Below are 23,692 nucleotides of genomic sequence, written 5' to 3' on the forward strand. Positions count from 1 at the left end.
CTCCCACTTTGACGATGTTGTCTGCCATGCAGTTTTTAATATTCATGCAGCAGATCGGGAATGGAGAGGAAAGGAGTGTAGAGGAGATTTTTGGTCAAACAGAAAGCTAATTTGCGGCTGAGGCAGTTTAGCCTGAGGCTCTTTCTGCTACTGGGGAAATGAGCTGGAAGATTAGCTGTATGTATAATTCACACACACATGGTCACACACACACACACACACACACACACACACACACACACACACACACACACACACACACACACACACACACACACACACACACACACACACACACACACACACACACACATGCATGGATATCCAAAAACACACCATTGGTCTGTGCATATACTTTTGTAGATAGATGCGCATCTGCACACTCAGAGCAGCAGTGTGTTACAGCAGTCACTTGCTGCTGGGCCTTTCTGCTGCATCTGCCCCTCAGGCAGCTCACTTACATGCTTTTAGGTTCCACGGCAGTGCTCAAAAAACAATGACTAATGGTATTCAATGATGCTTTGTGTTAATATCACTTATTAATTGATCATCTTTTTACTTTTTACATCAAAGCGCTTTTTCAGAAGAAGCATCACGCTCTATTGTATGACTGCAATACCGTTTTCTGTTTAATCAAATGATCTCCCTTTTCGGAAATTGGAGACAAAATGATTTATTGTTTGTTGTGATTCATTGAGATTTGTTGAGGTAGTTTGGCATTCACCGTTTAAGGACACCTTTTAATCTTCTTTTACATTTGTCCCACTCTGAATGATTTTCAGGTTCATAACAGACATGTGAGTCTATTCCTAGATGGGCTTGAGGAGGATGGGACCCCGTTTGACACACAGTCTCTGAGCGGCAGGCTCTCTGATATCAGCGAGGACGGTGCCATGTGGGTGGGACTCAGCTCCAACGGTAAAGCTAGCTGATTTTTCTGTTTTAGAGAAGCATTAGACTTAGATTCCTCACTGTCAACAATTATTTAGTTGTGTATTTAAATCAATTTAATTAAAACATGTGGGTCAACTCCAGGAACTGCCAGCCCAGGAATGATAAAAAAAATATGTTGTCAATGTTCAAAAAGGTTTAAACTGCAGCATAAAACTCATATTGCAATGGACAACGTTTGTTTTTCTGACTTGAAATCAGTCCCATCTACATCCCTCCTTCAATGGGGCTGCTGTCTTTCTCCAAGGGCAGAAAAATTACCTCTTTGTTTATCTTGTCTGTATATCTAAATATGGTGTCAATGACTACTCCACCTTTATTCTCCTCCCAGCCTTTATCCTCCTTCAACTACACATCTGTGATTGATTGGTGGTGCCTGGGAGCCGTCTCAGAGTCAATAGGAGAGAAATTGAGAGAAAAATGATATCCGTTCATCTCCTGAGTGATAAACGAGTGTTTTTCTTCTCGTTTATCAGGCATTGATCCCTAGTTCAAGGCAGGTAGCATCTGATCAGCTGAAGATCACATCAGTGGTTGTGATCAATGCAAGTGATTGGCTCGAGGGAGTGCGTGTGTGTGTGTGTGTTGAACCTAGGGTCTGTGTCTGGAATTCTGATCAGTGGATTGATTATACGAATGCTGATCAGGTGTATTGATGAACAACTATGTCTGCTTTTGGAGGGGACCCTTTTAACTGAAAACTGAGTATCTGATAAGAACACGACTATACATTTTTGAAGTGTTCAATAACGATAGCATCATCAGTTGTATCAAAGAATTAAAACAAAATATGAGTCGACTCATTAGAAATCTCAAAATTAGATGTATGATGTTGAGATTGCTCCAATCATGCTTGAGTTTGGATGGTAAAAATGTTACATCATAATAAAGCCCCTTAAAGTTATCATTTAGATGTTCATGAAATTACACAAAGAAATATACATATTGATACAAACATTGTTGATACTATTTATCTTCAATGTGTTCCCCGCTATATTCTGGATTATGTATATGCCAATTTAAACTGTTACTGACAGATTCTTCTATATCCACACGCAATACATTCACTGGAAACAATGCAGCATGTAATCAAGCAGTACTGTGTGTTATTTAATCTCATTTAAAATAGGAGACAATGGGAGTTTGTATTGTTACGCTGTACAATTATTCACTAGTTGCTCCATTGTTGCCATTGCATTGTAAAGCGCCTTGGAAGAAAGAGCATATTATCGCAGTTCATTTAGCATTAACCATTTCTGACTTGTCTAACCATTTGCTTTTGCTGTTACAGAGAGTAACGGTAGCATTCAAGGACGGGGAGAAAAAAAAACTAGATACATCTCCAACTCAGATCCTAGTTGCCTGTATTAACTGCCACCAGTTCTAACAACAGAAACAGAGAAGAGGAAACTGAAAAACAGAGGGATGACAGGAACTGAAACACAGAGAGAGAAGACAGATACCTCCACAGAGAGGAGAGAATTAAAGCTTATACCTTGCATCATCCCAGTAACAATAGGGAGAGTGCTTTTCACAGGAAGACATAATCCCATTTCCACACGTCAAAGAAATCCTGAGCCAAAGCCTAAGGCTGCACAACCACAGACTGTTCGAACACACTTACATCCCATAACACTTTCTCTCTGTTTTACACTCACATACACCCCTCCAACACTCACACATGCTCACATTGTAGTTAAGCCAAACATGGCAAAGCCTCTCTGAAATGCAAATACACACACAAATGCACAAACACTCATACACTCTCTAAAGTAAGGATGTTTCTTTTTTGGGGGGGAATACACACAGTAAAGCCTCTAACACACACACACACACACACACACACACACACACACACACACACACACACACACACACACACACACACACACACACACACACACACACACACACACACACACACACACACACACACACACACACACACGCTTTCACAGACAAAGCTAGACATGGCAGGGGTTCTGTCGATGCTCAGAGACATTATCCGTCTTCTAAGAGTTGTTGTCAAACTAGACAGAAGTTTGTTGGACGCTTTAGGACCCCGGCTCTCGTTGGACCAGCACCACCGTCAGTGTGGGTCTCTTGTGTCCTGTCCAACATTGTCATGAATGTGTGCTTGTGTATGGAGATGGGGGCTAGCCTTTGTTCTGTTATGTGTTTGATGGTGTTTCCTGTGTTCTGTCCAATATCCACATGTGTGTCTGGACATTGAACTTATATGTGTGAGATATTCCAGTGTATACTTTGCTTCAGACTTTGGTATCTTGGCATATTTTATATATATGGCATTTCTTGTCTAACATTTACCTCTTTGCAGATCCTTTCTTTTCAACGTTTCAACGACAGCTTTCACAGTTTCTTCTCCTGTTATAATGTAACCTGCTGTAACCCATTAGACTTAAACAATTATTAGTAGACACCTGTAACAGTTTAGATTTGTCAAGAAAAATGCCCTAAAGTAGTTTGTTCTGAATATCTTGCTGTTAGAACAGTTTTTTGGACCAAATATATTTTTTGCAAAAGGGAGTTTTGGGTTGGAAACTGTTTTATTTGCAGCCTAATATCTTCTTTTAGATTTAGGAATATAGGTTATATTATGTCCAGAACATGCATTTATCCTTAAAGGCCCTTCTGCTTTGGAAGCAAAAATAGACTGCGGCTGATCCTGTTTGGTTTTGTGTCATGAACTTGTCCATTATTAGCAGCCGGGGAAGCCTCACTTAACTGCTATTAAGAAACTGATAAGATAATCTACTAAACACTGTGAAATCCTCTCACTCACTGCATTCAGTACAAACCCATTAACACCTTCTTTATGTTCCTTTCTCCTCTCTTTTCATCTCTCCAGGGTCTAATCAGTTCATTGGCCGGATGCAGGACTTTAGATTGTATCCTGCCACTCTGACCAACAGGTGAGTTGGATAAAGTAAGGCACAGAGACAGGTAATGAGCAGCTCTGGGGGATACAAAGAAGGACCAAATGAAATGAATATTGTGAAAGCAAAGGTTATAAAGGAAGGAAAATAATCGTGATTGTCATAGAAATAAGAAGGTGAAGTGGTAGCTATAGATGGATTGAATAAAGGAAAGGAATAGAAATGAGAAGATATAGACAGAGATACTTTAAAGATTAAAGAAACAAGAGAAGAGAAGCCATATGGAGCGATAAAGGGAAAGATGGTCCGAGCAAAGAAGGGGAAGGCTAATCGTTGCATCTTAAGATCCATACTGCTTCCAGAGGATTTTCCTGAGAATTCAATACGAGGCAATTAGTGTTTTGCTTACCAGTGATGTACTGCACACAGTGAGGACTCGGATCTTACAAGTTCCTCTCATCAAGATTGGGACCAGACAAATGAAAGATTGAGTTTTCAAATGATGCCTTTGATGTTCCACTTTACTCTAAATGTCCAGTAAAAGACCCGTCAACATTTAAGTTATTACAAACCTTGTTTGGTCACTGTCATTTTTGTTCATCATAATCATCACTGCACATGTCAGATTGTATTAAGTGTAAATACCCTGCATTTCGGAAATCATATTTTTTTTCCTTTGGTGTTTCAGATTTAAAAGATAGCCAGCAAAATAGTAAAAACTGCTCAGTCATTAAGCAATGTGAGCAATTTGGCCCCTCCCTCATCTGAGATTATAATGAATAGGATAATATCTCTCCTCAGTGTTTAGCATTAGAGTTACTTAGTCGGATGTTTCTTGTTTTTACAGGGAAATAGTTGAGGTTTACTCCGGTTTCCTGCCTGAGCTCCATGCCCAGGCAGAGTGTCGCTGTCCACCCAGTCACTCCAGAGTGCACCCTTTAGTTGAGAGGTAAAGTATCAACACTTATTGTGTTAATATAACATGACTGCATTTTTAAACATTTCAGTAATGTACAAATGCTTTTCTCATGTTTCTGAAGTTTCACTCTTGAGGGTTCAGAAATTGCAAAAGAAAAAAAAAAGTACCCTGTAAAAAAACATTGTCACTGTTAACAGATACTGCATTCCCAATGGTGTTGAGGACACCACCAATGACAGAGTCCTAAGACTCAACCTAAATGCCCATCCACTCAGTTACATCAATGATCAGGACATGGGCACCACATGGCTCTCTAAGATCATGACTACGCAGGAACTGGATGAAGGACTCACTATTACCGTGGATTTGGTGAACGGACAATACCAGGTAACGCATCTAAAAAATACACTCACACAACTGAGCAAATGCATATATTATCTCACAACAATGACAGACAGATAGATTGGTGTCAAGTGCAAGTAACAAATATAATATATGAACTTTGAGTTCAGTCTGAAAGTGTGTTAATTGAATTTGTCATTAAATCAATTAATCATTCAATGGTGCTGTGTGGATGTCGGTATTGTTATCCGAAAATTGACATCAGCCAGTAAAATGGACAAGTAAAGATACCAGCCTGTATCTGTCAGGCCTTGGGTTCGATCCTTACAATAGACAACATATTCTGTTGACATATTTTTGAATCACACTTACAGAGTTTAAACACACCATTATTATAATTTGACACCACTGACCCCCACACAGACTGTTAGAAAATCCCAAGTTGTTCCCTAGCGGCCATTCATGCCGGTTTGCATTTTTTACCTCGTACATTATAACTAACAAATAAAGGAGTCTTGTCATTCATATACCATGTAAAACAGAATTTATTTCTAAAGTGCTCACTGCAATATTAACTATCAATATTCAAATGGAGAAGCATCTATAGTGCTGTATTTATATTGTCTTTATTAAAGCATTATTACAAAACATACAATTAAGAGGGCTTGCAGTGGGCGTCAAAGTGTGCAATGAGGTTAGAGTATCCCAATGATTGTTAATCCAATCCTTTTTATTCCAATGCTGAGCCTGAGATCCACATGGGATCGTGGTCCCAGTGGTGAGGCAATGTGGGATAACAAGTGTTGGCCCCCCTCAGATTTAGGGTTATTTGGATCATTGTGTCTTTTCAGTACTGTATCAGCCCCCTGACTTCAATGCTAGCTACTGTGGGTTGGACAGGCAACTAAATTCCATCGTTTTGGAGTTGAAATGCTACAACACAAACGCTGTAGTATCTTTCTGCTTGCACCTGTGGTGGACAGTAGTTTCATCCTCGCTCTAAGCACTGCAGTGAGAGACAGACGGGGGGGCGGAGGGAGGGAGGGAGGGAGGGAGAGATATTGCTGGATTTGGGCGTTGACGACACTGGGGCTGTCAAAAGGCTCGTCCCTCTTTTCTCTGAAGTGTGTATGTGAGTGTGAGCAGGATTTTGGGAGCTGTCCTGACGCGGTAGCTCAACTCAAGTCCCCAGATAAAAGACACTTTCTGAAGTTCCGGTTGTGTGTGTGTGTGTTGGTGTGTGTTTGGGATTGCGCAGTGCTGGTGGCTTAATGCGCTCCCTGCTGTGTAACCCAGTGTCCCAGCCCACACTGTAGAGGGGCAGATAACACTTAACACACATACACACACCTACACACACACACACACACAGTTCATGTGCTATAGGAAACTACTACCACTCACATTTTACCATTTGAAAGAGACTAAGACTGCACAAGATCTTCATAAAATGTGATTTGATGCGATGAACAGTAATTGACCAATTTGTTTTCTTGTTTTTCAATACCCTTACGAAATTAAACAAAATAATTTGATGCAAAACAAATGCCCCTTTTACTATGACCTCAAAAGTTACCATAGAGGTGAATAAATATGTCTGACAGTGTGAGCAAAGCCTCAACACAACAATAGAATAATTCATTGGTGGTTCTGGATTGCAGTACATTGTACATCTGGTTCTATTCATGCTAACTTGTATTCCCCTTTCCTCCAGATATTCTATGTTATAGTTCAGTTTGGCGGGCTCCTGCCTGAGTCCGTTCTGATCCAAAGACGGAGGCTTGACATTGCAGAGCTTGAGAGTGGCATTGCCACAGAACAGCTCTGGTTGGACTGGCAATATATGGCCAACAACTGCAGTGTGTTTGAAATGCAGAACGACGGGCCTTTGCTGAGGCCAGACTCAGTCAACTGTCTGCAGCTGTCCAGGTAGGTACCATGTACACAGCTGAGTGGGTGTGAAAAATAGTCATTATTATTGACCTGATGGTAAAAAGGGAAAAAAAGATCAGACACTGTAAATATTTTTGAAGTTTACACAATCTTAGAACAAGGACCTAACATGTTTTTCTCGTCTTTTGATATGTTTTATCACTGAATTGGGTCCAAAAAAGAGGCAACATTGTACCCTCTCAAAGAAGGGGAACAATCCTTTAGCTGCCTGAAGCGTTTGCATTTTTGACTGGACGACAACGTGATAAAGCAAATTATCATTAAAAACTAAAACATATTATTAATTCTGTGGCAATCAGGTGGGGCAAACACATCTTTAGTGATTAAAAGGATGCTAAGCACGGTTTTTAATGAATTTGAATAAGCATCATCATCCGGTTTGAAACTGATTTTAATCATCTTCATGAGAAAACTTAAAATAAACACCTCAAACAGTCTGTCATACTGTTTGTGGCATTCACCCCAGAGGAGAATATGCTGCTGGGTGGTCATGGCCTCTTTATGGTAGAGGAGATTACACAAAGGTGACTGGCAACGCTCAATAAAAAAAGTACAAACACACACACAGAAATCGAAAGAAATCAAAGGAAATCAAACACATACCCATAACTCATCTATAATGTTTACACACACACACACACACACACACACACACACACACACACACACACACACACACACACACACACACACACACACACACACACACACACACACACACACACACACACACACACACACACACACACACACACACACACACACCCTGGCACGCTCTCAGTGACTAGGTTTCTAAAGCTAACCACCTACAGTGCTGCTTTGGCACATGACCGTTAACAGGCTCTCCATTGGCACTAGATGGAGAGCTGGCCTTGGAACATGGTCTTAACATGCACACACACACACACACACACACACACACACACACACACACACACACACACACACACACACACATTCTCACACACTGAATCTTGGCAGAGCTGCTTGTATCAAGGTCTTGGTTGGCATTAGATAGAACAGGTATGAATAGATCACAGATTATTTAGTCATTGCTTATTTTTCACTTGATTGACAAATGATATCACATACAACCTTTCCTGGCACAGTTATAAGCATTAGTTAATTTGGCATGAGAGCAATTGAACCTCACATGGGCAACATAATAGCACCCTCTGTGACATTAGTGGTTGATAAAAAGAGCACTGTCTTTGATCTTGAAAGATTTATATGTTTTATCTCACAAGATTTATTTAATCCCACAAGAGACATTGCCTCCTCTGAGGCCGCTGGAGTGTCTGGCAAGATAAATTCAAGCACGCCTCAGTCTTTCAGGTGTTTTCACACCAGTCAATTACAGTACTGCTCCAGGAGTGCTGTAAGTGATCCTTTTGCATCTTGTCTACATGTACAGATAAACAAGTAAACATGTATTTTTGTCAGATAAAAAGCATTACCCAGAGCAATAGAAAGAAAGAGCTGGAACCTGCTGTAGATACACGTATGTGGGGTGCTCCTGTTGTAGAGTTAATTCATCGATTACAGCTGTAGAACTGGCGCCAATTCACATTTGATTTACAATATTTTGGTTTGTGCTCTGGGTTCTGGCTGAAATGTACAGTTATTCTGCAAGTATATCCATAAATAAGTGTATTTTTTACAGTACATATTTTTTGTTTATGATTTGACAAGGTTATTGACCCAACACTGTGTTCAGAATCACCACCAAAAAATCTATGAAATATCAGTAGTGGCAGCCATTTGTTAGGGGTTCATTTAAAAAAATGGCGGTGCTCTCCCAGGATTATCGGAGGAGGTAAGGTGGTAATTGTTTGTTGTCTATGATTTCAGCTGCATTTTAGGTTTATTTGAAGCGGTCGAAATTAAGACAAAAGGAAAAAAGAAGCCTGTAGATGTCAAGTTGATTTTGTCTTTGCAATCATATAGTGTGTTTAGCTGTGTTGTTTTTCTATTGGACACTGTTTCCTGAACGATGTTGGACTTCAAGGCTGATACCTTTATATTTATATTTGATAGTTTAAACAATCTGGTATATCAGTTCAGATGTATTAGTTTTACTCAAATATATATTGTAAATCCCTCTTTCTAACGAACCCTTGGATTAGTTTGTTTTCAAAGTTGTGATCTAGACACTTACCTCTAAAATAACTGGCACAATGTGTGTTTATGTTTCTGTGTTTCAGCGATTTACCCTTCTCAGGAGGTAACATCATATTCAGCCTGCTAACCCCGGAGCCAAACCTGCGTCCGGGATATAACGACTTCTACAACACCCCTGCTCTGCAGAAGATGGCACATGCCACCCAGGTCAGGATACACCTGAGTGGACAATCCAACAGCAGGGCAGCGGGGGTGAACCAGAGACACAGATACTATGCCATCAATGAAATCACCATCAGTGGCAGGTGAGGACACACATGTAGACAGAGATCCCACTGAATCTCATCTGCTTCTGAGATCTGTTGGTGGATGTTTTCTTTGCAGATAAATGATCTCTTATGGATATGTAAATCTGTGGTATGTTGTAAAAAAAAATTCAACATTTGATTTGTCATACATCAAATCATTCATATGAGCTTATGCAGAGGAATCACCATATGTAGCATCATTCCAATGTTCAGTTAGTCCTGTCACCATTTTTATTTAGCAGCTTGATTTGTTGAAAAAGTAACACTTGAAGATCTTTTCACTGTTGATTTGTTCAAATTTCTGAGCACAGTTTGACATCTAGAAAACATATTTGAGTGTGTTGAGTATCAGGAGAGCTTTCTGAGAGTAATTGTGAAAACATCTCTTCATTAGACTGACAGAGTGACTGTTTTTTATGACTGTGGTAATTATAGGATTATGCAGGAGGCAATCATCTCTAACTCTGTCTCCCCCTCCCCCTCCCTCTAAGCTGTTTTAATTAGTAGCTTGTTACAGTGAAGTGGAGAAACAGAGATTTGGAGCTGCTGAAATCTCATCTGTGCATTCTTCATCCCTCCCAGTCTCCCTCCTCTCTTTCATACTTCTTACATCTCTCTTCTATCTGTGTATGGCATGTAAATATGCTTGTTGGCAAGAGAGAGTACCAGCATAACCTCAGTGCGTATGTTTTTGTCTGCACTCATAGGCCTCATTTGTCCAATAATAATTGCATCCCTTCTCAGTTCAATATCAGCTTGGCATATTCATCAGCTGTAAAAGGGAAGCCACGCTGAGCTAGTCTTTTGGTAGAGAGACACTTTTTTATAGCAATTTTCCTCAACTGCCTTACTTTTGTATTGACTAAGTTAAGTTTCTTTGGGTAGTCTTGTTTTTGTGTTTATTTGACTAGATTAATAATCTTTTTTCTTTCTTTTTTTTGTAGTGTATGGGCTAGATGAAAAACTATAATTTACTTCACTTTTTATATTGGTGATTACGTCATTGTTAATGAGGCTTGAGACTTGTCGATTCTTAACATATGAAAAATAGGCATTATTGCTGTTTACCTTTTTATTGATGCCACTACTTTTTTTCATTGTAACAAAAATAGTTTGTACATTGCAGTTTTGTTTATATTTCCTTTCTTCCCTTTATCATCTGGCCAGATGTGAGTGTCACGGCCATGCAGACCACTGTGAGACCAGTGTGAAGCCCTACCGCTGTCTGTGTCTGCCTGAGAGCCACACAGAGGGAAACAATGTGAGTAACAAACATGATCAGAAAAACAACATGTCTTCTGAACCCTATCTGTAACTGTGACGTAAGACCTCACACACCATGTAAGTTAGTGTCTGATACAGTATACGTTTTAAGGGTTTTTATAGGGTCATGTCGCCACACAAGCTCCTTCTACTCAAACACATACAGTTTGTTTTTCACTGAGTTGTCTTTTCTGTGGATTTGTATTCCCAAATATCACAATCAGTGTTAGATCCACATACAGTGTTCATTCATTTCAAGTTCAAGCATATACAAACAAACAGTTAGAAAAGAGGAGCCCCCCTGGGGAGAATCTCCTTATGGTCTTAATTAAGCAGTTTACTTCTTGATGATATAAAGGATACTTTACTTATAACACACACACACACACACACACACACACACACACACACACACACACACACACACACACACACACACACACACACACACACACACACACACACACACACACACACACACACACACACACACACACACACACACACACACACACACACACACACACACACACACACACACACACACAGCTAAATATATGTTCCCTCTTATTTTTCGTCGGGTTTTATTCTTGGGTTTTATTTGTCATTGCTGAGAAAGTGATTGAGTGGATTTAAGTGCTGCTGTGCTTCTGGACACATGCTGTATACCCGCAGTGCCAGGCGGTGCTGCGTTGCACCTGACGTTTTGGTTAATGGACAGCTATCAGTGCGGTCAGACTGCTAAATCAGGTAATAAACTGGAGGCTGTCAAAGTTGTAAATAACTGACAGCTGACATCAGCCTTGTTGGCGCCGGACTCGTGTATGGGTTGTGTGATTTATGATAACTGAATATGTGGTGTCTTAGATTAGATTTACAGTATGTCACTTTTCTAATCTAAAACTTTACTCTAGTCTAATAGTGTTCTCTTGCTTTCAAATATCCTTACCTGGAAACACTTTAACTCAGCTGTCTTCATGCTAACTTTGAAGTTTTAATGTGGTTTGCTTTTGTGTTCAAACAATGATAGAGTGTGATTAACTTTGACACACGTGTGCATTAATGGAATAATACGTCAACCAGCTCTTGGTTTGAATTTGAGCTAAAATGTCATTATTGGGTTAATAATTTTTAGGTGAAAAGCCTCTGTCACAGCTGATATGATTTTGTTTCTGATCACAGTTACTTATTTAATCTCGTGGCATTCTCTAGTTAAACCAAAACTATGATCCCATAGGGATTACTCACACACTGATATGCTGCAGGATGTGAGTTTATCATTTGATTTCAGTCTCGGTTTGATGTTAACCACGGCCTCAGAACCAGGCCTTTGCTCGCAGGAGAGCAAATCCATCGTGGCAGACAGAAGTGGGCATCTCCCCGACAGAGCCTGTAGTCGGTCAGCAGTGAAAAGTTCAGTGTGACTGCTCCACCTCACTGTAACACAGGACAGCATGCATAATTCACCACCTATGTATCATTCATACACCTGCGTTTGTGTATTAGGTTGTGTGTGTGCGCGTGTGTGTGAGTATGTTTCATACAGAGGCAACAGAGGACATCAGTGGAGAAGTACAGCTGTCCACAAGCAGCTGTTCAATTGCCTGTCTTGCGTACTCTCAAACTCAAATAACCATCATCCTCCTACGCACACCCTTGCATTTAATAGTTGTGTTGTCTTATATGAACTACAGACTCAAATAAAAGTTTTAATAGAGGCATTTCTAAACACACACACAAACAAGTCATTTTTATGCCATCCTTCCAGACCAATGCAGGGGTCTCTTTTTGTCTTTCTCACCATCTGAATTTCTGCTTTTATACATCCCACTCCCACCGCCATCCACTTCCCTTTGTCGATCACTCTCTCTCTCTCTCTCTCTCTCTCTCTCTCTCTCATACTCCGTCTTTCTCTCCCGGGTCTTAGTTTAAATAATGTCTCAAATCGACTAGAACAATGACATTCCCTCAGCATGCATCTCTAATCAGCTCTCTTTCTTTCTCTGTTTGTCTTTCGCTTCATTTCACTCAGCCGTTTTCTCTACTCCCCCTCACTCTTTATTGCCTCGCTTTCTAAGTATTTAATTCATTCCCATCTGACTCGGTTTCTCATGTTTCATCCCTCTCTTATTTCCATTTTTATTTCCGTCTCATGTCTTTCCATCCTCCCTATCTGTTTCTTTTCTTCTCACTCGTACGTACAGTAGTTCCTTTGTGTTAAAGAAATGCAATGGAAATAAGAAATATGGATGTATATGTGTGTGTGTGTTTTATGTCAATGATACTATTAGAGCTCTGCTTCTGTGAAAAATAATATATAGACCGTAATGAGTCTTTTTTTGTGTGATCATCTTTGCCTGTGTGTGTCTGTGTGCCTCTGTATGCACTTTTCTCCCAAACCTGTCCATGTCATCTCTCTGAGTGAATATTCAGGACCTTCCTTCTGTCTCTGTAACATTGGAGCATAAAAGGCTGTGGGGAATATTAGCGTTTAATATTGCATGCGTTCTGTTGACTTGGATCGGCCCGGCACCATGACGGATGTTGTACTAATCTGCAGAATTTCCTCAGTGACATTAAAGTGACAGAAATGCTCAGACATGTGTCAAGATGATCAACGGGGGCCTTGGAAGACACACACTTAAACTCTCTCACACATGCTTAAACACACGTGCACCCAAACGCACACACCCGCGCCCACTTTTCACTCTTTCTTTTGATTCTTTCGTCTGTGCACTCTGTGTCGGAGTTGATCTCTCATTCTGTCACTCTGTCTCTCCACAGCTGATGGATTCAGTCATGTCTGAAAGATATATCATAACATCACGTCACAAGCCCAGTTTTCGGTTGTACATGCCCCTGTCTTTTTACGGTTCAAAATAGCCTCTTTCCAGATTCAATGACGTCCGATTTAAGTGTTACAAAAAGTAAGATGCAATCTTAACCCACCTTAAATGTATCTTTAGACAACTTGAGTGTTCTTGGTCTTGGTTACATAACACTTTGTCCAGCTGCATTTTTGAACAATTTGTGTGAATGTTTGTGTGCCTGTGTGTATGTTTATAGTCGAGATTGTTTGGGCTGTATATGTTTATATATCAGTTCTGAAAAAGGCGTGTGTCTGTGCTTCCATCTGTGTGTGGGATAGATATTGATGGCTAGTGACGTTAAGTAGCGTTGTCCAGGGTCTCTGTAGCTAAAGTCTGCCTCAGCAGCAGATTTTCACCTACGCTGGGGTTAACCGGGTTAACTTCAGATACTCACAACACCGGTGTGTACACACAAACATGCTCACACACACACGCCAGTGGCACGACCTTTCCAGTGAGAGCGTGAAATTGGTCATGGCATTTAGGATAAGATGAGTTGCCCCAGCAGATTAACACGCACACCCACACACATATACACACACACCACACACACACACACACACACACACACACACACACACACACACACACACACACACACACACACACACACACACACACACACACACACACACACACACACACACACACACACACACACGCTAGTGACAGGCCATCTGAATGTCCACATATCCATTAAAGAAGGCTCCTCACTCAGCAGGTTTTGTCGGAACATTCAGAGTGAAAATAAGATGTTATTCTTTACTCTGCAACAGAGTACCCAGCACACATTCATTTGTATACATTAAACCAAACTTTCAAGACATTTGGTTATATTTGTAGAAGTATAATAATATCATTATTTACGTCCTGTGCTGCCACAATTAGCTTATTTAGGATTTGATCATGTCTGAAGTCTAGTCTAATTGTTTGTAAACAAATTGACTTCAACATGAACATAATATGGCCGTTTGCTTGTATCAAAGATTTTAGAGTCAGGAGTCAGACTATCATTAAGTAGCGATGAAAGTGTTTTGAACCACACAGTAAAAATACAATTTCTTGGTTTTTGAATGTTTTAAGCTAGAAAATGTGTTAAAGAAGACTGGACATTTGCAGAAAGACAATTAAAATCGAAATCAAAACCATGTACACTCGATCCTTAGTGTGCGCTGTCCTTTTTTAGCCGCTGGTACTATTTGCAGATGATGGAGCGCCATCAAAACCTTTTGTATGAAGAAGAGAATGAACGTGTGCCGTTTCCTTTTAACTCCCAAACACCAGTCCCCCGACTAATTAGCAGGCTGGGAGAGAGGGAAGGTAACGCAATGTTGAATGAAAAGAAAAGAGAAGGAAGAAAAAATCCTCTCCCTTTCATTTGGTATGGTAATATTTCCTGCTCACATACTCACCGTGGCTATGAGAACAAGCGGTTGGAGGACGGTAGAGAGACAGGGGGAAGAGAGTGAGGAAGGGGAGAGGTGGGAAGCCCGGAGAGATGTACAGAGTGATTTGTTTTTCAGAAAGAGAGGAGATGGAAGAGGAAGGAAGGGTGGGAAGAACGAGGAGGCACAGAGGTAGAGGAGACGAAAGAGGAATGAAAAGGGAGGGAGAAATGGGAGAGGAGTACATCTCGCTCTTCAACGCATCCCCAGCGGATGAAGAGTGAGATCTAGTGAGAGCCTTCCTTTTCGAAGTGCAGAAAGAAAAGTACCTTTTGATATGTGAAACGTTTCGGGGCAAAGAGCTGCAGAGAGACACACGGGCAACTACAAAGACAGATGGGCAGAAGTGGAAAAGCAGCACGGACAAACAGGAAGTCACAAAGTTACTGTTAGTCTGATTTCATATTCAAAACCAAACAGCATGACAGACAGAGCAAACAGTAACATGCAAACAACCAACACTCCTGTGGAATGTCATGTCCCAAGACAAACTCTTCAGTGTGTGTGTGTGTGTGTGTGTGTGTGTGTGTGTGTGTGTGTGTGTGTGTGTGTGTGTGTGTGTGTGTGTGTGTGTGTGTGTGTGTGTGTGTGTGTGTGTGTGTGTGTGTGTGTGTGTGTGTGTGTGTGTGTGTGTGTGTGTGTGTGTGTGTGTGTGTGTGTGTGTGTGTGTGTGTGTGTGTGTGTGTGTGTGTGTGTGTGTGTGTGTGTGTGTGTGTGTGTGTGTGTGTGTGTGTGTGTGTGTGTGTGTGTGTGTGTGTGTGTGTGTGTGTGTGTGTGTGTGTGTGTGTGTGTGTGTGCATGTTTACACGCGTGTTTCTATTTGACTCTTGTGTTGGTGGTTGTTGGTAAGTGTGTGCATCTTGTCTCCTGAGAGTCTCCTGCTGCTTCATTATATCCTGTTAATAATCGCCCCACAGGGAACCACTGCTCTGGATGCACACACCCACAGACGCACAAACACACACACACAAATATACAGAAATGCAAACCCTCAAACCCTTTAGATCTTGTTCATTCGGTAGAGAGGAAGTGTTTCTTAAATATGTTTTGTAAATAAGCAGACAGTCCCCTTTCCTGCTACTGTTTTCAAAATGCTCTTCTTTATTCAATCATGTCTGGCCATGGCAACAACAACATTCTGATTCTGTTATTTAGAGTCACAAAAATAAGGACTAAATTACCTGGTAAATATATTACAAAGAGTGTAGTCTACACATATGGATAAGTTAAGTTAATACAATTACAGTGAGGAATTCAACACAATGGTGTTATGGCTATGTGACATAAGAGTTTCTGCATACCTTTTAAAGAACCTGTTGACTTTTTGACCACCTCAAGGATACACAAACTGTATTTTGGTGAAAAACACTCAACATGGAAACCTTTTCAAATCTAAAAATGTAATGACTGTTTGATTGGATTTTGTGTGTTTGACTATGTTTGGTCCTGAGCGTTGTGTCGTGTTGTAGCTCCAGAACACAGGCCTTTTGTCTTCTTTACGTATTAACATGATTTTATTTTTGATCTCTCTCTTTGTCTTCCTTTTCCGCCCCACATCCCTTGCTCACACACTTGTGGATAGTTTTCTCTGTGTGTTTCTTGTCTTTCTGTCCCCCCAGTCCTAATCTTTCAAACACAAAGGAATTTTTCCCATCATTTCTGTTCACATCAGTTTCCTGCATGTTCCCTTACCTCCTCCCCCTTTTCTCTCATATACAAAATAGGAGCCTTTCCCCCCCATTTCCATCTTCACTCTACCCTTCCCCCTCCCTCCCCCTGGCTCCCCCCTCCTCTGTGTGTCATACATAATGGGCCCAGTGCAGGTCTGCATGTGTCACACATGGGAGGAACTCCTGTGTTTTTTAATACATTTTTAATCCCGCCATTTGATGCCCCCCTTGTCCACCATAATTTGTACTGACTGCTGAACAAAATCAAAGGGCTTGTACTTGCTGCTTCTTGCCGTTGCTGCTCTCTGCAACAGAAAAATACATTTTTGATGTCACTTTTCCCCCTTCCTCCCCCCCTTCACACACCTTGGTATGTTTATTTTGACATGAAAGTGGGCCTGTGTGAGGGCCCTGGCTGTTGCAAGTCACTCCTCATTAGCAGTCCGATTTCCCTATGCTGTGTGTGTGCGTTTGTGCATGTGTGTGTCTAACTGTACTGGCTCTTTATATTTATATAGCAAAGAATACATTCCTCCTTGTTTTATTCAGTTATGGGTATTATTATTCTCTCTCTTTAGATTTAGATTGACACGGGCCGCTGAGTCTTCTGTCTTTCCATTCCCCCCTCTTTCTCTTTCTGTGTTTCTCTTTCTCTCTTCTTTTCGTCTTATCTGTCTTTGTTCTATTGAAGGAAGCATTTTACTTGTCATGGGACCATTTTACGATGTTCTAAATGTCTTTGCTTAATATGAATGCTTGTGAACATTCATAATCTCTAACCACCAAGACTGTTATTCATTTAAATGTATTTTATCTGTGTAAACTTGCATCTCTGATTGCAATCATTAGGGTTAAAACCAAGGTCTGATTATTTTAGAGATAATTTTTGCAGCAAACAGTTTGGTAGCTTATAGATACAAACAGTATGTTAGCTTATACATAAATAAAGGAATAAATGTATGTCTGTATTTATAAACAATATGTGGCTTTTATCTTAACAGTGCCAACGCTGTGCGCCTCTCTACAATGACAAGCCATTCAGGTCAGGTGACCAGCTCCAGCCTATGAACTGCCGGCCTTGTCAGTGTCACGGCCACGCCCTCTCCTGCCACTACGATGAGGGAGTCGATGAACAGCCTGATGAGCACTATCGAGGAGGAGGAGGGGTCTGTGACCACTGCATGCACAACACCACAGGTTAGCGATACAAGTTATAGAATTATCTTATTCAAAGTTTGTAAAAACATTTTGTCAGTATGTCTCTTCAATCAACCTTAAAGTTAAAGAACTTTGAAACAATTAAAGACTGTGTATCATAATCCTTCACAATTCCTTTTTATTATTTCAAGATTTTGAGCCAAAAAACGTATTTTTGCTGTTATTTCTGTACATTTAGCCAGCCATGTAAACAGAAAATTGTGGTATTTTTGTAAAAACAGATAAAGACAAATACCGTTCGACACAACTTAGATAGTTTTAATAAATATATATATACTGTAAATGGATGCCTTATCCTTACTGTTTAAGGTCTTCTCAGCAGTAATAGGTGAAATTAGAAGGTTAGGGGGAATTATATATTATAAAACTAATTTGGAATTGATGGCTGTGGTCATTTGGAAGGTGGTTATGAAGTATTTCATGCTGCTTATTAGCCTATGTGCCATGCTCAAGTGTTTGTCACTCACCTTTTTATGATGACTTTCCTAATGGGGCAACAAAGGATGGTGTTTGACATGAATGTCTCTCTGGATCCCTTTAGGAATTGTACCTGATCATTTGACTTTCTTGCTCTATATCTTACTCTCTTTCTGTCTCTCAGGTAAAAACTGTGAGCTGTGTAGAAGTGGATTTTTCTGGCTGGAGGAATCCGATCCCACTTCAGGGGATTTGTGTCAACCTTGCAACTGTAACACTCCTGGAACAGTCAACAGCAGCAAGGAGTGCTCCGAGGTACACCCAACACAAACAGCAAACTGGTGGTGACGAGTGGGTCCTACATTTCAAATATGTGATTTCAACGTTTTCAGGCTGGTTGAAAATCTTCTTGTTTTTGCCTGTCCCTCTTCTCTTCTTTATTTCTGGCGTGCAGGCAGGAGGTCAGTGTCAGTGTAAGGTCGCAGTAACAGGTCGTCGGTGTACAGACTGTCTATCTGGATGGTACGGTCTTACCGCCTCGAATCCAAACGGCTGCACCCGCTGTAACTGCAGTGACCTTGGCATCATCAACAACGCAACAGAAGGAGATCACAGTTGCAACCCGTACACAGGACTCTGCCAGTGTAAACTCCATGTCACAGGTAAACAGACAATTCAGATAAAACATGAATTCTGAGATTCTTGTGAGAAATGAATTGTATCTAAACAACATATTTGAAGTTTGGTTGCCTCTGCTTTTGTGGTGTATTTCTCAACAATCATGTGTCAGAGCTGTGTCTGTCCTCCTGCTGTCAATAAACTTTTTGAGGCAGTGTAACAACTATGGAATTTCATACCATCTCCCTAAATTCCACCTATACAAGCATGGCAACCTCATTTTGAGTAGGGGTTTAATTAAGATGAAACTCTTAAGGTCAATATCAACAATATCTTCAGGCCCTAGTATGTTACCACAGCCGCAATCATGTCCACTCCAAATGTGCTCTCGTAAATTGTTTCTCTCACAAAATGTACTTTGTTGATAACTTGTACTTTTCATTAATTCAGTTACTCTTTCAAATTGTCCAGTAACTGCATCCTAATTAATACAAAGGCACAGCTGCTCATTTGGGTGCCCAAAAAAGGAGATATACAGTACTAGGTGCACAGACCGAATCAGGCACTTGTATACACACAGGCGAAATCACATGCACACACACACACACACACACACACACACACACACACACACACACACACACACACACACACACACACACACACACACACACACACACACACACACACACACACACACACACACATCCCAAAGTATTTTGCCAGCCAAAATAAACAGGCTTTTCTGCTGGGGGTGCTTCCAGTGGTTGTGCTTCTCTTTGTGATAAATGGTTTCACTCTCTCCCCTGTGTGTCTTTGAAGAGCAGGCTCGTATGAAATGCAAAACCGGCCAACGCTCCTCAACGCAACGCATCATGGTTATTGCTAAGCTTCGCTATCAAGGGCCCACGGTTGTGCGTGTGTGTGCGGGAATGTGTATCTAAACTTGTTAATGTGTGTCTTTTTTTATGTTAATGTGTATGTAAAAGAGAAAGTGCCTGGATGTGACCGTGTGTTCATCTACTTTTGTCTTAGACGAACGTTTGTATTGTAAGATTGTACGTGTGTGTGTGTGTGTGTGTGTGTGTGTGTGTGTGTGTGTGTGTGTGTGTGTGTGTGTGTGTGTGTGTGTGTGTGTGTGTGTGTGTGTGTGTGTGTGTGTGTGTGTGTGTGTGTGTGTGTGTGTGTGTGTGTGTGTGTGTGTGTGTGTGTGTGTGTGTGTGTGTGTGTGTGCAAACATGCATGCCATCAAGGACTAAGCTGGTATTTAATTCTCTAATTCAATGCCAAGTTGATTAAAACAAACTGCTGCAGCCCCTTGTATTTTTCATACTCCGTCTTGCAAGACCTACTTTCCGGTTTTTTCCATCCTTGTTTGTCTGGTTGCTCCCACAGGTATTTTTCCGAAATGAGATTTGATTATGGCAATTTATTACCGCCAAGCTGATACTTTGAGTAGAGAAATGGCAGGCACGCTTCAGAAGGAGGGAATTGAAATGTGTGCACACAGATACACACATGCACATTCATAACAAGGTGCCAGAGTGCAGTGTGTTCATAATAGTGTTTGAAATGGTGATGCATGAGCCTGTTAACCAGCTGGCTACTGATAAAAGGGCTGGGCCATGTCCCGAAAACACACACTCACATGCACGCGGGCAAACACGCGCGCCTAAACACAAAATTACCTCCTTTCTGCCCTGATCTAATTTGTTCTAACAAATTCTGTTCTCTAATGTTCTCACCTTTCCTTCCTTTTTATTATCTTCTGATGTTTCTTTCTCTTCTTCTCTCTTCTCACTTTTTCTATTGTGTTAGTAGGACTGTGCAATTTGCTATCAACAGATTAGCAGCAAAAATAGGATTCGCAAATGCCAACTTGTGCTGCTTAATGTGTAAAATATGAATGGAACATATTATCACTACTTACAGTGGGTGTGTGGTTTTTAATAAACTGTAGTTTTATTGGCAAAAAAACTAATCTAAAAGAATATATTACGGGATTGTTCAGGTTGTAAGAATCATTCTGTCTTTGTGCATATGAGTACACTCAGTCGTGCACACATACCTCAACACACACACTGCTCTATTATGAAATATGATCTATGGAGAGAAATACATTCATATCTATAAAATCATTAAAGTGGGCAGACCAGGGGAAATGCCAAGTGTCTGCCGCACACTGAGTAGGACACACACACACTAACACACACACATGTGCACTAACACAGATGTGCAGATATTCTGTCAGAAATGTATGAGCGCACACACACATTTTCCCCCACGCACAGGAACACACGCTCCCTCATAAACGGCTGTGGTGACTGCGCTGCCCCCAGGCATCCATTTAGGGACAGATTGCCTGTCATGGAATACGTATGGCATATTCAAATAAGCCCTGCTCGCTCACACTGCATATCATAGTTTAACTGGCCTTATAGCCGGGCACTGCTGTTGGAGCCATAAAACTTCCCACAGTTTTGGTGTTTGTAATTATTCAATAATTATAAAAATAAAATAAAAAGATCAGCAACTGAAGTGATACTGTTATCGGTTCATTTCACATTCTTTACTGCTAGGCTGTTTCTGGTATTACAAATCTTTATAGATGTTAATATTTAAAGTAAACAATTCAATACAGTTTCATACTTACTGTAACTCCTTAATAATAAGCTGCATTTTTGCATTCTTGGATTTTATGTCATTTTGAAAATATAATTTAGCCACAAGTATAATTAGATTGTTATTCTTTAAGTACTATACATCGAACAGAGTAAAAAAAAAATTTTTTTACACCAATTTGTTTTTATTTTTATGTTCCTCTATCCATCTTTCCGTCTCCCCATCTCGTCTTTTCCTCTCCCTCCATCCTATTCTTGTAGTTGTTTAATTTATTTATTTTCCCGCTCAGTGAAATTAAGTGTTTGGCCTTAGGTGAGTGATCCATCATATGTAGAGGGCCTGGCCCTAATGATGGCAGTTTTATACACTCACACACCATTTCTCTCTCTCTCTCTCACCCACCCACGCACACACACACAAACCAGCAAACGGAGAGAGGCTAAGCGCTAGTTGGTGAACAAACAAACATTAATTCACTTTATTTATATTTCCTTTCCGGTTTTCTCAAAATATCACTCTGTACTCTCCTCAACATTTCTATAAATGCCCCCCCACCCCTCTCTTTTTTTTGTCAGGTCTTTCCTGTGACCGCTGTGAGTTTGGTTATTGGAACCTGTCCCACCCAGACGGCTGTGTCCCATGTGACTGTGACCCCCTGGGCTCCTTCAGCCCGTACTGTGAGCCTGAGGGGGGGCAGTGTGAGTGTAAGCCCGGGGTGGGGGGGCAGCGCTGTGATTCTTGTGGCAGGGGGTCATATGGTTTACGACTGGAGGGATCCTGTGCCCCCTGCAACTGCTCACAAGAAGGGACCGTACCTGGAACAGACTGTGATCCTCACACAGGACAATGTGTGTGTAAGGCAAGTTAACAAGTATTTATAACTTTATTATTATTTCTAAATGTAAAGTCAACCATTGGGGTTTCCAGCTTGCAATGGCTCTGGTGGTCAACGAATAACAGTTACATTCTGACAAAGGAAACCGAATACATACATTTACTGTAAGATATCAAGCAACTGGAGTATAATAAAAAATAAAAAGCTGTCTAGTTTTTTAACTGAAGAAGGCAACATAAATCATGGGCTTACATACACTACAGGGATAAGGACAAAGGGTCAGATAAAGGGTTTCTATTTTGTACAGTATTATTTTGTTGGGAGTCTTCTTTAACTGTGCAGATGAAGAGTAGAGACACTTACCTCTGCCTGATATATCCATGTCAAATGATGAAATGTTCGCTTATCATCAGGCAGCAAGTGACCCTTCTGGAGCATTTCTCTTCATGTTATCTAACCCATGATTTTTCTAATTCATTCTTTTATCACCTGAATTATCGACTTCCATGTTTGATCCACGCAGCTGTCTGACTTTGTAAATCCATTCATATTTACAATGTGGCATCTGATCAGAAAAAATAAATGACAAATAGACAATGCCATCGGGTTAAGACAAGTTGTGATAAAAACAGACAGTCAACTTTATTTAGTAACTGACCTGTTCAATACGTTATTGGCAATTCTTATCCAGACAGCTTTTGTGTTCACTTATAGTGTATACAACTACTTAACACTTAACATCCCTCCTTCTCGACTTCTCCTTTCTTTTTTAGGAACATGTGGAAGGCCGGCTCTGTGAAGTTTGCCTTCATGGTTACCATACATTGGAGCAGCGAAACTCCCTGGGTTGTCTGCCGTGTGTGTGTGACACCCATGGCACTGTGCCCGAGGGTGTATGTGATATGTGGACCGGACAATGCCCGTGCAGAGAAGGGGTGGAGGGAGCAAGGTGTACCAACTGTGCCCACAACTACTACAACAGAAGTTTACAACTCCAAAGTAAGAGAGGGCCAGAAAAGGTTTTCAAAAACAATAACAAATGTCAGACTCTGTATAGTTTGACAAGTATAATCAAATAAGATACATCAGAGCTATTGTATTTGAAATCAAAATGCATGTTATGTTTTCTTTTAACCTCATATAAGGACTTTTGTCTGTAGAAATATAATTTGTGTGTTGTTAATCGTTTGTTTTGTTGTGTAAGTAATGAAACTTTGTGGGAAAACGTCCTGATCTATTCTGC

General features: G+C 40.7%; 1 protein-coding gene across 5 annotated transcripts in view; it reads left to right on the forward strand.

Annotated features, from left to right (window-relative positions):
- ush2a (Usher syndrome 2A (autosomal recessive, mild)) overlaps positions 1 to 23,692 on the forward strand; it is a 188,567-nt gene that overhangs the window by 18,971 nt on the left and 145,904 nt on the right. For all 5 annotated transcript variants that reach the window (XM_079666927.1, XM_079666929.1, XM_079666930.1 and 2 more), the window contains 12 exons: positions 783 to 918; positions 3,821 to 3,884; positions 4,696 to 4,797; positions 4,965 to 5,154; positions 6,824 to 7,038; positions 9,267 to 9,488; positions 10,659 to 10,752; positions 17,741 to 17,936; positions 18,559 to 18,689; positions 18,829 to 19,036; positions 22,190 to 22,473; positions 23,223 to 23,448. In XM_079666927.1, the coding sequence (XP_079523053.1) occupies positions 783 to 918; positions 3,821 to 3,884; positions 4,696 to 4,797; positions 4,965 to 5,154; positions 6,824 to 7,038; positions 9,267 to 9,488; positions 10,659 to 10,752; positions 17,741 to 17,936; positions 18,559 to 18,689; positions 18,829 to 19,036; positions 22,190 to 22,473; positions 23,223 to 23,448 (2,068 nt within the window). The remainder of the gene's footprint in view (positions 1 to 782; positions 919 to 3,820; positions 3,885 to 4,695; positions 4,798 to 4,964; positions 5,155 to 6,823; positions 7,039 to 9,266; positions 9,489 to 10,658; positions 10,753 to 17,740; positions 17,937 to 18,558; positions 18,690 to 18,828; positions 19,037 to 22,189; positions 22,474 to 23,222; positions 23,449 to 23,692) is intronic.

Source organism: Notothenia rossii (genome assembly GCF_949606895.1).
Source record: "Notothenia rossii genome assembly, chromosome: 2".
Lineage (NCBI taxonomy): Eukaryota > Metazoa > Chordata > Actinopteri > Perciformes > Nototheniidae > Notothenia > Notothenia rossii.